Here is a 15,894-nt window from a genome sequence, read left to right as displayed (position 1 = left end):
CCACTCCCACCCCTCCCTCAGTGTTGCACCTCTTTAGGCCCTGCCCTGGATCTGGCAGCCCTTCCTGGGCACATGGTGTGGGCCTGGCCTGTTCCGCCCACTCAGGACCCTGGAGAGAAACCCAAAGGCCTCTGCATCCCCTGGTGCAGTCTTTTCCTGTTCCACCTGCATGTCTGCCCCTGACCTCTGTAGCCTCCCAGCCCAGGTCCTGGGCCCAACAGCTCTGAGCTAAGAGAGCAAGTGCGGAGCCATTCCAAGTGGCAGGCAGGGAGGCAGAGGCGGAGGCAGGAGAAGGCCTCAAGCACAGGGGAGGTCCAGGAAACCACGCAGTGACCCAGGGGGAATGAGCAAGAGCCCCCGGCCCAGCTCCGATCCCAGCTCTGACGCTGGGCAGCTGTGTTCCCTCTCTGAGCATCACTTTCCCGCTCTGTGGAAAGAGTGGTAGTGCCTGCCTGTAAAGGGTCTTATGGGGAAGGGGTCGGTGCACATAAGACACAGGACCCAGTATGGAGGAAACGGTAAATTTTAGTGAGTAGTAACAATAACTATGACTGCTGGGTTTGGCACCCAGGAGCTGGTGACTAGATGAGAATGGGTGAAGGGAACCTGGGGTCAGCTCAGTGAGCCAGTGGGAGGAGAAGGCTCCTACTATGAGCTCAGCATAGGGCCTGACTTGTAGTAGGTGCTCAATGAATGTCAGGAGGATGAATGATAAAGAGGATCACCAGTGAATTGAATTCATCAGTGAAGGGCAGCAGACAGGGAAGAGCTTCAACTCCTTCAACTCAAAGGTTAATAAAAGTAACACAGGTAAAGCCCTTAGCCTGGGGCCTGGCCTGGAGCCCACAGGCCCTCTGACTACTGTTGGCCCAGGCTAGAGGGCGGGAAGGGGCACGTGGGAGGGTGGCCGGAGACACAGGACACCCTGCCTTCCACGTGCCCCGCCCCACACCGCTGTCCCTGCCTGAAGTCACTAGGAGAGGTCCGACCCCCAGAGAAGCCCCAGTACCCCCGCTGGAAAAGAGCCTCCTGAGGCAGAGGCTGGGCCCTGCCTCCACCCACCGCAGGGGTCATAGCCCCAAAGGTGAGAGGCTGGTTGTCAGGTGCCAAGCTGTGTGCACACAGCAACTTACTCTTAGGAGTCTGTGTGTGTGTGTGAGTGAGTGAGTGAGGGGGTGGGGGCCCGGAGAATCTTGGCAGCTCTCAAACAGCGTCTCCAGCCGGGGCCTCTCTCTCAACTCCAGACTGATACATGCAGCTGCCCCCTAGACGCATCCACGTGGCTGTTAGAAGGCAGCTCACACGCAACTCCCTTCCTGGTTCTCCCCTCCCCCACCTGGCCTCAGTCTCCGTTTCATTTACTGGCATCTCCATCCTCCCCGTTGTACACGCCCCCGGATCACGCGTCGGTCCTCCCTCTGCGCATCCTCTGGTGTCCCTGTCTACCTGCAAACCGCATCCCACGTCGGACTGCTGCTCAGCACCTCCCCGGGTCTGCGCAGACAGCGTCTCTTCCTGGATTATGGAGACAGCCTCCCAACTCATCTCCCGGCTCCCACCCCCACCCCCTCACAGCTGCCCCAGGAACCTGGTTCAGATGTCAGCCAGATCACATGCCCCCTCTGCTCGAACCTTCTCACAAAGCTGAAGCCCGGCAAGACGTGCACCCTGCTTCTACCCGCACATTCCAGCTGCCGTTCCTGTCGCTCACCTGGGTTAGCCACGGGCCTCCTTGTCATTTCTCCAGCAGCCTCAGGGCCTTTGCATTTGCTGTTTCCTCTGTCGGGAAACTTTTCCCCCCAGATATCAGTAAGGTCTCTGGCTGCCCTTCTTAAAAGCCCTGGCCATCCCCATTGTGCTTTCCCCTCATTTTTCTTCATCATATTGTCACCAGTTGTTACACTCGGAGTGCTTCGGATTTATCTGTTGCCTGTCCCCACACCCATTAGAATGGAAGCTGGGGGTGGGGATGGGGGTGGGAGGGGCCAGAGCTCACTGCTCTACCTCCAGCCTCCAGACAGTGCCTGGCACACAGTAGGCACTACATAAATGTGTGTGGACTCACCGAGTGTCTGCCCGGCCAGGCTGGCCCCTGGATGGTACCTGGGGCTCGCGTCTGTGCCCGTCCCTCCCCGCCCCTGTTCCCCCTCCCCCCCACCTCCAGCCTCGGCTGACTCCCGACAGCGCCCGAGGCCCGGATCAAAGGGCCTCGGAGGCGGCGGCCCCGCGCAGCTGGGTCTGCGCCCGCAGGAAGCTCCGGGGCAGCGCTCGCTGCAGGCCCGGCCCCGGCGTGGCGAGGCTGCGGAGAGGCCCGGAGAGGCCCGCGCTCCGGCGGCCGCCGGTCGGAGCGCCGGGCCGCGCCGCGCATTCCAGCCGCGTGATTGACGCGCGCACCGGGGCCCCCGCCTGCGGCTCCCGCCGCCCGCCTGGCCCGCCGCCGCCGCATCAAAGCAGATGTTTGCAGCTGGTTTGAGTTGGATCCCCATCAACAGGCCCCTTTTTGTCTCAAAATAAAAAACAGCTACGCCCGGAATGATAAGGACGCGGCAGGCACGTGGGGGAGATGTCAACGAGTCGGGAGGGAGGAGGCCAGGCGGCTCCCTCTGCCTGCTCTCACCCCATCAGCTCCTGCAAGTGACAGGCAAACTCTGGCGGGGCGGCTGGACCCCCAAGACCGCCTAGGGTCCGGTCCGCAGGGCCCCTGTGAACTCCAGCTCTTCTCTCAATGGGCATCATCACAGACGTCACAGCCCTCCAGCAGTAGTAACGCCGGCCCCTGTGGGAGCGCTTACTATAGAGGAGCCTGTTCTTAGTGCTCTGGGACCGGTCCATCCTGGGGTCCTCCCACGAGCCTCTGAAGGAGCTGTGGCACTGGCACCGAGAGGCTAAACACACCCTAGTGATTACCTGTAAGGTGGGGGCTGTGGTCCTTGCCCCAAGGTCAGACAGTAAGCGGCAGAGCTGGGATTCAGACTCTTCGGACTTCGGGACCAGCTTCTTAATGATTGTCATGTCCCCTTTTCCATGAAGTCCCCAGGCCTCTTCCAGATTGACCGCCATGGCTTTGTGTGCCCTCCAGCTTGCCAGGTGTACCCTGTCAAGGCACTTGCCATGCTGTGGCAGCCCCCTTCGGACCAGATTTGGTCTCTTTCCTCAAGCATCTTGCATGAGCCTGTTTCAGTGTCAGCCTCCCTGGGTGTTGGCTGGGTGAACGTGAGAAGGTATAGCCTGTGGGCCAGAGGGCTGGGGTTCCTTCCCCACCCGGGGAGGGTTTCCAGGAGCTGTGGCACTTGGGTCTGGAGAGACCCGAAAGGAAATGAGGCCCAAATCTGCCGTGACCCCAGTGTGGCCCTTGGTAAGGATCTGACAGAAGCCTATACCTCGGAGGCACAGACAGACAGACAGGGAGAGCACAGACCCAGTGATGTGGTTGAGGCCCTCACCATGAGGAAGAGAAGTCTCCAGAGCCTGTGTCCCAGCACCATGGTGAGACTCAGACTGGGGAAGGAGTGGATGTACACTTGCCAGGATGCCCACTGTGCCAGTCCCTGGGCTAGACCCTCTCACACGGGCTAAAACTCACAGATTCTCAATCACCAGGTGAGGGAAAGATCAACACCCCCTTTTCACAGAAGAGGAAACTGAAGCTCAAAACAGGGATGGGTGTGACCCCGGGCCACTTAGCTGGTGCCAGAGATGTGAAAAGTGCACCTTAGTCTAAGCCCAGGGGGCTGCCAGAAAGCTCTCGGTGAGCAGGAGGTGGGAGGGACACAGGGCAGAGAATGGATTGGTCCACCTTGAGCTAGGTGCCCGGGCCTTGCCCCATCACTATGGTCATGGGAGTCACTGAATAGTGACCCGGCCCTCGCACTCCAGGGCTTTCCCTGTGCACTAGGGATGAGGCTGCAGTTGGACTCTGGCCCAACAGGGAGTGTGTGAAGAACTTAACCAACATAGAAGTCAGGACTTTGGACTCCCGGCTGTATAGTGGGCCATGGGGCAACATCAGTGAGTTCACTTGTACTGCTCTCTGGCGGCATTCTCAGTCTTCTGGAAGTGGAATACCCAGTGTTCTCTTGTCCTCCCTGGGCTGTCCATTTCATTTCTCACCAGGTTATTCATTCAATCAACAAACACTCGCTAGTCACGTCCTCAGTGCCAGAACCCAGCGTGGGATGGGTGTGTGTGAATTAGACCCAGTTTCTGATTTCTAGGTCAGTGAGGGCTTCAGACCCACAAATACCTAGGTCTCAGGGAAGGCTTCACAGAAGAGGTTACCTTTGAATTGGGTCTTGAAGGATGAAGAGAAGTTCAACAAGAAGCAAAAGGGGGGAAGGAAGACAGACTTTGGGGGCAGATGGAATTTTAAGTGTTAAGGCGGCAGGAAGGACTTGCTGTTTTCAGGGAGCAATGAGATCCCTGGTGGTTGGAGCAGAAGCTCTGAAGCCAGGTGTGACGGGGCTGGAGTAGAGCCTTGAGTGCCAGGATGAGGTCTTGGGACTTATCCTGAAAGTGTTGGGCACTCTTGGACTGAGGACCTAGTGAGGGGCTGCATAGACGGTAGAATGCAGCGATGGGGTATAGGAGCGGCAGTATAGTGAGGAGGAGATGGCAGGGCTTCCCCTCAGCAAAGATGGTGAACAGTGCCAGAAGTCTTAAAGAAATGATAAGGTGCCTACTTACTGAGCCTGCCTCACGGTCCCCAGCTATTATCCCCATTGAACAGATGGGGCCCCTGAGGCTCAGAGAGAAGAGGCTTGTGTGTGGTTCCTGTGCTAGGAAGTGACAGAGCCAAGATTCCAAGCCTAATGCTTCTGGAGTCTGAAACCTGGGGCTGAAAACCTGCAGGGAGAGGCTGGCGGGTCCCCGGGACATTAAGAAGCCAGTTTTATTGGAGGTAAAAGAATCAGATCTACTGCATTGCTTCTCTGCAGTTGTCAGTGGCTTAAGAGAAATTAATTAATCAGATTTGTAATCCATGTTTAAATGCTCCAGAAAAAAATTGGTTTTCAGAGTTTTTTTTATTAGCTTTATGAATTTAATAAATTGAACATTAAACAAATAAACCAATAAAAAACTCCAAGGAGATGGAGATGTGTTCTCATAGCCAGGGACTCTTCAAGGGAAGGACATCCCTAAAAAGGGAATTTCTTACTCCAAAATCACAGATGATTCTAGCAGAGGGAGGATGTGTTTGTGACGGGGAGACCTTCGCTTTGGTTAAAGAGAAACCCACGCAGCTGCACGTGGGTGCTGGGCCAATGCTGAATAATGAGAACTTGGGGCATTCAGAGCCTTGAGGACAGACAGACATGGGGATGGTACCCTCAGCTAAGGTCAAGGGTGAATGATGGGAAGAATGTACCCGAATGCGCTTCAATGTACTTGAATGCACAAAGCATGGAGGGAGTATATGTGGGGCTGCCATGTGACCTTGAACCTGCCCTCTGCACTTTGGTGTGCTCATCTGTAAAATGGGAATGGAAGCAGTGTCTTCCTTTTAGGGTTCTTCAGGGACTTAATGAGGTGATGCAGAGGATGATAACTGAGCTCATTCACAGTGGTGCGACAGGCGTACAGAGAATGAGCTGTGAGTGCTGTGTCCAGCTCAGGCCAGACAGAAGGTAGAAGGACCCAGAGCCTGGGTGGTCATGATGGGGAGGCTTGGATGGGACCTGTAAACCTGATGTCCGGAAGGCTGCTCACAGGAGTGGCCAAGACCTGCTGAGGTGACAGCAGGGGCGCCAAGGAACAAGAGAAAGGCAGATGGCAGTTCTGTGGGGTGGTGCCGCCTTCGTGCCAGACCAGGGCCAAGGGCTTTACATGCAACAGGCCCTTCCAACAACCCTGTAGGTAGGTACCACCGTTCCCAGTTCATAAATGAAGAAACTGAGGCTCAGAGAGTTGAATGTCTTGATCAAAGTCCCAGAAGGAAAAGGTGAGGGACCCATGGTGGGACCCTGGGCTGCCTGTCCCCCAACACATACAGTCTTCCCAGGCCAGGTTGGGGGGCTCCCACGGACCGGGCTGTGGCTGGCAACCAACCTGCCCTCCCTCACAGGCGGGACAGGCCTGTATTGGTTGGGTCAACGAGCATTCCACAAACATTTGTTGCTCACCTTAGTGTGTACGGGGCCTTGTGCTCAGCTCCGAAGACAACGGTGACCCTGGGGAAATGGACCTGGAAACGGATGAAGGGGAGTCCTCAGGATAAATACTAGAGTGGGGAAGGGCTTCGAGGGTGAGGAGCTCAGCCAGGTGGACATCTGAGACTGTAGAGGAGAAGGGGGGCTTCCTGGAGGAAGGGATAGCTAAGCTAAATCCTTCAGAATACACAGGTGTTTGGTTGTCAGAGGTTGGGGGCGGAAGGAATGGTGTTCTAGCCCTAGGGACAGCAGGAGGAAAGGATTGGCAGTTTACATGGACAATGATGGTGGGGGTGGGGGTTGCCAGCGAGCCTGTGTGTTGCCAGCTTCATGGTGTGGCCATGAAGCTGCCCTCCGGATTTGGAGCTTGGAGACTGGGGTGGGGGTGGGGGAAGCCCACACAGAGGATTGGCACTGAGAGGGCCGGCAGCTGGAGGGGAAGCCACAGGTGGAGGCAGAGCCTCGGAGCCTCCCCATGTCACCCCACCATCCCCCGCCACCCCCCAGGCCAGCCCCATCCTGGCCTGTTGGCCCTAGTGTGGGAAGCAGAAACATACCCATCTGGCACCCCCCACACAATTCTGGGGAGTGAGAACTATTGTCCCCATCTTGCAGGTGAGGACACAGACCCAGACTCGCCCAAGGTCACAGAGACGGTGAGTGGCTGAGTCGGGACTGAGATCATGACCTGGGCTCCAAATCTAGTGCCTTGGGTACTAGCAAGGCCTTTCTTTAGCTTCTGGCTTTGGGACTCCTGTGGGACAGGAAGGCTCAGAGCTTCTCAGCCAGAGCAACTCTCACTCTGTCGGTATTTGCCATCTCTGTGCAGCATTGCCGGAGAGGCCCTGGCCTCAAAGGGCCTGCTCAGCTCACTGACCTCTTCTGTGTTCACGGCTTTTACACTGACAACTCGCTGCATCCTCACATGGAGAAGGAGACAGTGTTGTTCAGCCCATTATACAGATCAGTAAGCTGAGGCTCAGAGAGCAGAAATTAGTTGTGCAGTCACTAGCCAGGGAGTGGTGGAACCGAGCATTGAAACCAAGTCCATCCGATGCCCCTGCCATTCGCCTGTGGCTGGGACTGCCTCTCAATGGCCAGTTCCATGGGTCCTTCATGATGAGAGGGTTCGAAGGCAGGAGAGGGGCTCACAGAGAGGAGGGGACCCCCTGGTGCCCCCAGCCCCTCCCACACATGTGTTCTTAGCGCTCACCCCGGCTTGTAGACAAAAGGCAGCCCCATAATTGGGAGCGAGTATTTCATGCGTCCCCCCCGATGTTTTATTGGGTAGAGAGATGCTTGGAGACCAAACGGATGGCACATTCCGTTTATAAAGTGTGCGCAGTTTGTTTTATATCCCGAGTTTTTGCAATCTAGATAACAGATGATGCCCCGAGTGGCTGGCGCTGCCTCCGTAATGGCGGCACTGAGCCTTTGGAGAAGTATTAATAATAGATTGTGTTGATGAGTTTGGAGAAAGTAGCAATCGACCCCCTGCTGCCAAGGCATTAGCACGGCTGCTCTGAATGCAGCTTGCGTGGTGGCAGTGCCTGCGAATGCAGGTCACCCCTCCTGTCACCCCCCCCTCCCCTACCTAAGAGGGCCTCCTGTCTGGGAGCCGCCCAAGGCGTGCTGACCCTGGCAGAGATGCAGCCGGCGCCTGTCTGCTCATAGGCTGCTGAGGCTGGGCTGCAGAACTTAGCATGGCACCTAGGTCAGGAGGTAGAATTGTGGGGGAGGGGAGAGAGGGGCAGCGAGGAGGGCAGGGCAGAAGCATCTTTCATGTCAGGGCATCAAGTTCTGGAAACCTGGCTCCTTCCCCAACGCCTTGGCAGAGCCGGACAGCCAACCAGATAACTAGGGGCCCCGGCTTGCAGCTGCTGTGGACAGTTGGGTAGGTTGTACCCTGAACAAAGGAATCCAGCCAGAGAGCCAAATGGGAGCTGAAATCCAGCTCACGTTCCCCTTGCAAAGCCATGTACTGTGTGGGCTAGTGGGGTCCCGTCACTCACCTGCTTTGCAAGCACTCACCGAGCCCTCCTCCAGGGTCACATAGAGCCACGTCCCGCCTCGTGGGACCCTTGTAGAGTTGGAAGCTGACCTGTGCTGCCACTGTGATGTGATACTTATTTACCAAGCTGTGTGCGCAGTCTCATCGACTCCTGACAACAGCGCTTTGGGGGAGGTCCTGTTGACATCTCCGTTTCACAGTACAGGGAACTGAGGCCTGAGAGAATCTCAAGGGAGCCTGTGGGAGGCCGCTTCCCCCTGACTGGGACATCAAAGAAGGCTTCCCAGAGGAGGTGGCATTGCAGTTGGGCACTGCAGGATGAGTAGGAGCCCGCTCAGTAGCATAGAGGTGGGTGGCAGGGGTTGCTGGGGATGCCCCCAGTGTGAGGGGCCTGGCCGGTGCCAGGACAGCGGGCAGAGCTCGGGTTGGCCCTGTCCAGCGCGCCCCACTCCCTCATCGTGGGCGCTGCTGATGGCAGCCCCGGGAAGGGAGGCAGGCCGAGTGCCTTGCATTTATGGCCATTTCTGTTCCAGAACCGATTAGTAGAGAATTGCAGCTGTAATCCGTGCCTGTGATGGCGGGCCATAAAGAGGAATGGGATGTGCACAGCGCTCCCAGGGTGGCGCCCGCAGACGTGGCCCAGGGACGTGGGGAATGAAAAATGGTTTTAATTCCCTCCCAGCAGCAATAATTTGATTCTTCATAAATTTTTCCATCAAAGTGTTGTTGAGGCTGAGTTCCCACAGAGCAGGGCACATGACGGGGAGGGAGGAGGCGGGAGGAGCGGTCAGTAGGTGAGGGCAGGGGAGGGGCCGGGCTGCTCAGACCTTTCTGCCCACGCTGGCTGGAGGTAGAGAGACCCCCGCCTGGCTTTGTCTCCAGAGAAGGAAGACAGATCCGGTTCGTCATGTCATGGAGGGGGCCGGATCAGGCCCAGGCTCCGCGTCGGCCCCCATCACTTACTACCTTGCGACCCTGAGCAAGGGACTCCACCCCTCGGCACCTCAGTTTCCGTATCTCTAAGATGGGATTCGTGTTCATTCCCATCTCACAGGGTTGTTGCAAGGATTAAGTGCATTTCTGCCTACGGAGTGCTTAGAACAGCGGCTGGCACGCTGAACGTGCTCAGTGAATTTCTGCCCGTGATAAAGATACTCAAGCTGAAGTGAGGCATAAGTAGGTAGGTGTTAGCTCAGCCAACAGGGAAAGAACGTGTGGAAAGGCCGGCTGAAGGTGCCCTGGAGAAGCTACAGGCGGTTGCCTCCGGCCGTGGCCTGGGGGAGCAAAGGCAGGAAGAGAAAGAGACAGGATGCAAAGGGCCTTGAGGCACCAGGGAGTCATGCAGGAGCCCGGAGCAGGGAAACAGCAGGAGCGGATGTGTGTTGTAGACGGCTCCCTCTGGCTCTCATCCTGGAGGATGAATTGAAGGGTTAGAGGGGCCAGGAGCCCAGGATGGGGACTAGGGCAGCTGCCCAGGCAGGAGAGGAGGGGCGTTGCTTGGGTGGTGAGTTGGACAAGGCCAGGGATTGCTTGGATGTGGGAGAGAGGGGGCAGCCAGGAGGAAGCGGAGCAGGTCCTGGAGCGAGGGTAGACCTGCGTGCCCTTTTCCGGGCAGGACCACCTGGCTCTTGGAGAAGGTTGAGACTGACCTTGTGCTCTGCCCTCTAGTGGCCACTGTGTCTCTGAGCAGGAAAGACCCAGAGCTGACACACCCAGCTGGGCAGGATGCCCATCTCCCCCCCAGCCCCCACCCTCCGGGGCCACCAGGGCCCTGAGAGTCATTGGAGGAGGGCTACAGACCCCTCCCACTCTCTGGCTCTGTGCCCAGGATGGGTCTCTCCCACCTGGGGTGGAAGGCCAGGGTGGCAGGTGGGAGCGGCCGGCCCTTGACGGGACCCCCGAGCCTAGCCAGTGTGCCCACACTGTGCACCTGCAGGCTCTTCGCAGCCAAGTGCAGCGGCTGCATGGAGAAGATCGCCCCCACAGAGTTCGTGATGCGGGCCCTGGAGTGTGTGTACCACCTGGGCTGCTTCTGCTGCTGTGTGTGTGAGCGGCAGCTACGCAAGGGCGACGAGTTTGTGCTCAAGGAGGGCCAGCTGCTGTGCAAGGGTGACTACGAGAAGGAGAAGGATCTGCTCAGCTCCGTGAGCCCCGACGAGTCCGACTCTGGTGAGCCATGGCGGGAGCTGGGGGCAGGCGGCCGGGAGGGAGCCCCTGCCGGCGAAGGGCCTGAGCTCTGCACAGACGGCACACCCACATCGCATGCATATGGTGCTGATGTGTTCACCTGGCCATGTGCCATTACCTGACACCCCCAGGCACGCAGATGCACACGTGGACACTACCACGTGTCGTGTACCAGCGTGTGTGCCTATGACGACACATACGCGTGCGTGCACGCATGCACATATAATGCATGTGTGGATACCCATGCCCGGAGTGTATATACATGGACATGTGTGCATGTGTAGACCTGTGCTTAGATGCCCACACATGCACAAGCCCACATTCAGGAAGACACACGTGCTCATGCACTTAAACATGCACACATGTGCGTGCATGACCCAGCATGCACATCACACATGCACTGAGCAGCTCTGCGTGTGGCCACACACGTTTTTGCACATGCTCACACCTGCACACTCACGCACACACCCTGCTGTCTGGCCCACCGCCCTCACCCTCTCTGTCCCTGACGCGGCCTCCACCACTGCACGGCACCACAGGTCTCTGCCAGCACCGGGTCTGCAGGCTGGTGGCGGCAAGAGGCGGATATCTGACACGTCCTTCGTCAGTGAGGAGCAGCAGCCTGAGCTGTTGTTTCCCCTCTGGGTGGGGCCCCGGGGCCCTCTGTGGTGCAGGGAGAGGCCCTGTTTCCTGGGACGAAGGCACCCCTCGCCTCTGCTCCAGCCTCCAGAAGGACTGTGCCAGCTTCGAGCCCTCCTGCAGAAGGGCGGGTACGGGAGAGGAGGAAGGAGTCTTAGAAGGGAAAAGCCAGGGAGAAGGCTGGTGCCAGGTCATGCCAGGGTAGCGGGGAGCACTCGAGCAGAGGGTGCAGAGAGGAGATGCCCTCGTCTGCTGAGCCCTTTGGGGTAACCTAGAGCCCACGGTCACCAGATCCGCCCATCTGGAAGAGCTTTGTTACTGTTGGGGCCCTTGGAGGAAGTAGTGAGCCTCCCATCCATCTGTCCCTCTGTCCACCCACGGGCAGGGCACCCTGGAGGCTGCCTGGACCCTTACGGCGGAGCAGACAGTGGCCGGGTGCCTCGGGCCCATTCATATGGAGCCTGGGAGGGGGTGTTGGAGGGAGGAGCCCCGCCCCCTCCAAAGCGGGGGCAGCGGGGTGGGGGGGCTGCTCCTGCTCTGAGGAAGATGAGCCTGGGAAGAGGAGTCCAGTTCAGACTCAGGGGCTGCAGGAAGCACATGGTGTCCGTCTGGGCCGGCATCTCCAAGGCCCACACCTCTGGGGCCTGGAAGTGGCTGTGTCCATGCTGGGTGTGAGTGTGTCTCTGGGCGAATACACTGCATGCGTGTGTGTGTGTGTGTGTGTGTGTGTGCACGTGCGTGTTTGTGTGTGTGTGTGTGTGTGAATATGTCTTCAAGCTGCGTGTGCCCAGTCCTCTGTGGACCCATGTGCCAGTGTGCCTGTGCATATGCAGCTGTTTGAGTGTGTAACTCGTGGTGGGGAGGAGGTGCTGTGGTCATGAATACTCCTGTGTGAGAATGTCTGGGGGATGTCATCACCTGACATTTCCTGGTCCCTGGAAGCTTCAAGGAAGACGCCCCCCTCCCCCGGAGTCCCCTCTCTGGGTCCTGGCGCCCGCTGGCCCTGGTCTCGTGCAGTGGGTTTTCTCTAAGGCCGACATGCTAGGCTGGGGTCTCCAGAGTGCAGGGAGGTGGAGAAGAGGGGGGCCAGCCCTGGCGGGTGTTGGCTGCAGGTAATGGGATCCCAGCAGGCAACAGCCTAAGGGTGCAAGGCTGAGAGCCGCGTACAAAGCTGACGGGCCGGGTATGTCCTCCGCAGTGAAGAGCGAGGATGAGGATGGAGACATGAAGCCGGCCAAGGGGCAGGGCAGCCAGAGCAAGGGCAGTGGGGACGACGGGAAGGACCCCCGGAGGCCCAAGCGACCCCGGACCATCCTTACCACGCAGCAGCGGAGAGCCTTCAAGGCCTCCTTCGAGGTGTCCTCCAAGCCCTGCCGGAAGGTGAGGGGCCGCCGGGGTGGGCGGGGCTGCTACCCCACTCCCCTGCCGTCCCAGACAGTGCCCCTACCACCCTTGCTGGGGGCGGGACCTCCCTGAACCTCCCGGCCACCCCGCAGTCCCCCCGGCCCCCCTGCCCCGCCCCCCAGCCTGATCTGCGTCCATCCGTCTGTCCCTCCGGGCAGGTCCGAGAGACTCTGGCAGCGGAGACTGGCCTCAGTGTGCGCGTGGTCCAGGTCTGGTTTCAGAACCAAAGAGCCAAGGTGAGAGGCCACCTATCACCCCCACTGGGCAGGATGGAGTGGGCGGTGCGGGCAGAAGACAGGGTCCTGATGGGAGGCGCTGGGAATGCACGGGAGCAGGGAGGCAGGGACTGGCACGACCTGTGTCCCCTGCAGATGAAGAAGTTGGCGCGGCGGCACCAGCAGCAGCAGGAGCAGCAGAACTCCCAGCGGCTGGGCCAAGGTGAGCCGGGGCCAGGGCGCGGGGGCCCAGGCTCAGCCTCCGGTAATAAGGTCCCACCCTCCGCCCCCCCAACTGACCCCTTCCCCCTGGGCCGTCAGGGCTCGGGGAACTGCTGCCTGGGAACCTGGTGAGGCGGAGAGAGGCGGTGGGGACGCAAGCAGGGTGCAGGAGGAGGGGTGGCAGGGAGGGCTGCCCGGAGGGGGTGGCAGAATTTTCGGGGTCAACACTGCAGCCATCTGAGAATGCCTGGCTGGCTCAGTAGAGCACGTGACTCTTGATCTCAGGGTCGTGAGTTCAAGCCCCACGTTGGGCATAGAGCTGACTTAAAAAACAAGAGCCAACCTGCCACCTGCAGCTGTCTCTCACCTGCAGGCTGTACCGGGCGCTCTTCTCCCCCCTGCCCTGCCCGGCCTCACCTAACTCCCACAGACCCACGGGGGGCGGTGGGGAAGGGCATTGTCACAGCCTGTTTCACAGCCGAAGAGGCTGATGCTCAGTGAGACCAAGGGACTCGCCGGGGTCACTCAGTTTATAAGGGATGAAGCCGGCCCTTTAATGTGACCATACATCCCACTGCTCATGATAGAATTCAGCAGGAATCTCCAGAGAGCTTCTGCAGGGCGTTGAGGAGTTCGGGGTGGGCTCCTGGTGGGTGATAAGGAGCCAGTTTGAGGGGCAGTGGCCAGGTCCCCTGCCCCCAAAGACTGGGCTTTGCCAAAATGCTATTTCCACTTCTTGGGCCGGGGCTCACCTCCCAAGCCCCATGGGGACATTGAGCCTTGAAGGGGGGGCACAGGGAGGTACTCAGGACTGCTCTAATGGGGTGGGGGCCCTAGAGCTGCCTGGTCCCAGGTGAGACCAGAGGCCAGGATGCTGATGGGCAGCCCCTCCTACTCAGGACTCAGGGTCAGGCCAGTGTCCCCGGCTGTGCCTGAGCCTCGGAACCCAAGTACTGACTGGGTTCCTCTGCCCCCTCTGACCCGTCCCCTAAGCCAGCCTGGCCTCCTGGGGCTATAGCCATGGTCTCTGGTCTCCCAGCCATCTCCTGAGCTACATCCCACCTTTCTGTGTTCCCAGCTGCCCCCAAGATGTAGCCTCCCTGAGAATGTTCCATGGCCCCCCTTGAGCTCATCACAGCCCATACTGCACACAGCACCCAGCTACCACATCCACACAACACCCCCTGCTCCTCCCAACCCCATCTCAGCAAAGGGCACCACCCCCTACCCTGTGCCCACACCAGTAAGCGGGAGTCAATCTGACCCTTCCTATCCTGATTCGCTGTGTCTGCTCAGTCGCCAAGTAGGGCAGTGCTTTTCTTGTCCCATGTCCCTCATGCCCCTCCCAAGGCTTGTCATCCCTACATCCACCTTATCCACCTTACAGGCACCCCAGCCCCTCCCTCCACTTCCTCCGTGGTCTCTGCCTCCAGCCTCCAGCCTGCCCCTCCTTGGCCAAGACCCTCCCCTGACTTCCTGGAGCCTCAGGGAGAACCTGCCCTCCGCGTGGGCCCCCAGAGGAGCCATCTTCCTCCCCACTCCTGGCCGCCTCTCGCTCTCAGCACTAGAGCCCGTGTGCCAGGCCCCCCGCTCCCACCCGGCAGTTTCTCCCCCTCCCTGCCTTTGCTGCCCTTCAACTTGGCATGCCTGCCCCCTAGCATGGTCAGACCCCTACTGGTTCTTTAAATCACGTGGAGGTAGGGGGCCCCTTCTTCCAGAAAGCCTTCCTGGAAGCTCTTTGGCCTGGATGTGGGCCCCGCCTTGATGCCCCCAGATGCAGGGAGCTCATTGCCCCCACATGGTGAATGATTAGTGACTGCTCAGTGTCTGTCTCTGCCAGGTGGTGAACTCCTGGAGGGCAGAGCCCCTGGAGGAAGGGAGGAGGTGGGATGGGGTGGTCTGTGGCTTTTGATAAATTGATTTTTGAAGAGGACCTAGAGTATGTGTGTGTGTGTGTGTGTGTGTGTGTGTGTGTGTGTGTGTCTGGGGAAGGAGCCAGGGGTCAGATACCTGGGCTTGGTGGCCCCAGAAGACCGTAGGCAACCTGGGGAGGTCCGGAGGAGCTCAGAGGGACTGCGTGGGCACCCTGGACTGGGGGTCATGTTGGAGGGAGGTCTGTGGGAACCCCCTAGGTGCATCTGAGAGGGCCCCCGGGGTGGGGGGGCACTCCGGGATGAGGCGGACAGGGCTGGTCGGTGAAGGTGTGCTCTGTCCCCAGAGGTCCTGTCGAGTCGCATGGAGGGCATGATGGCCTCCTACACGCCGCTGGCCCCCCCACAACAGCAGATCGTGGCCATGGAGCAGAGCCCCTACGGCAGCAGCGACCCCTTCCAGCAGGGCCTCACGCCGCCCCAAATGCCAGGTGACCACATGAACCCCTATGGTAAGCCGCCCCCACCCTCTGCCTGCCCCAGCACCGCCCCCGCCCGCTGCCCGACCCGGCAGGCCTGGGGCCACGACAGCCACCTCCCATCCCCGGGCCGGGCAGACCACGCCAACAAGGCCCACCTGCCTCTTCCTGACAGAAGGGGCGCCCTCGAGACCCCACCCGCGGCCCTCAGCACCTCTGGTCCTGCGCTGCCGCCACAGGTCATCCTGTCCCTCCTCACCTCTGGCCACACAGCCTGCAGGGCCGCCAGGAGCTCCAGCCCTGGCTCCTGACGCCCCCTCTACCCCCAGGGAGCGACTCCATGTTCCATGACATCGACAGCGATACCTCCTTAACCAGCCTCAGCGACTGCTTCCTGGGCTCCTCGGACGTGGGCTCCCTCCAGGCCCGCGTGGGGAACCCCATCGACCGGCTCTACTCCATGCAGAGTTCCTACTTCGCCTCCTGAGAGCCAGCTGGCTGCATGGACGCTTGGGCCAGGGTCCTGGGGCGGGCCTGCGGCCGCCGCAGCCAGCCCCGCCGCCCACACGGACTCTACACACAGCCATACGGTGCCCTTCCCTGGGCCAGCCGGGCAGGCGGATGGGCACAGCCTGGGCAGGGCTGTATCCTGCCCACAGAGACCGCGTCACCCCAGGGACCCAGAGTCTCAGAAAGCCACTCGCCTCCCAGCCCCACCTT

At 59.7% G+C, this 15,894-nt stretch overlaps 1 protein-coding gene across 3 annotated transcripts in view; it reads left to right on the top strand.

Moving 5' to 3' along the window:
* LMX1B (LIM homeobox transcription factor 1 beta) overlaps positions 1-15,661 on the top strand; it is a 79,144-nt gene extending 63,483 nt beyond the window's left edge. Inside the window, exons 3-8 of one of the 3 annotated variants that reach the window (XM_039229691.1) lie at positions 10,094-10,326; positions 12,182-12,363; positions 12,546-12,623; positions 12,759-12,825; positions 15,043-15,186; positions 15,504-15,661. In XM_039229691.1, coding sequence (XP_039085622.1) covers positions 10,094-10,326; positions 12,182-12,363; positions 12,546-12,623; positions 12,759-12,825; positions 15,043-15,186; positions 15,504-15,661 — 862 coding nt within the window. Of the gene's footprint in view, positions 1-10,093; positions 10,327-12,181; positions 12,364-12,545; positions 12,624-12,758; positions 12,856-15,042; positions 15,208-15,503 lie in introns of all 3 variants that reach the window. The other 2 variants (XM_039229690.1, XM_039229689.1) reach the window with 2 other exon arrangements.
* Positions 15,662-15,894: the final 233 nt, after the last annotated feature.

Source organism: Hyaena hyaena, unplaced genomic scaffold, assembly GCF_003009895.1.
Source record: "Hyaena hyaena isolate Hyena2069 unplaced genomic scaffold, ASM300989v1 scaffold_38, whole genome shotgun sequence".
NCBI lineage: Eukaryota > Metazoa > Chordata > Mammalia > Carnivora > Hyaenidae > Hyaena > Hyaena hyaena.
Note: the sequence above shows the minus strand (reverse complement) of the source record. Positions and strands in the feature narration are given on the sequence as shown.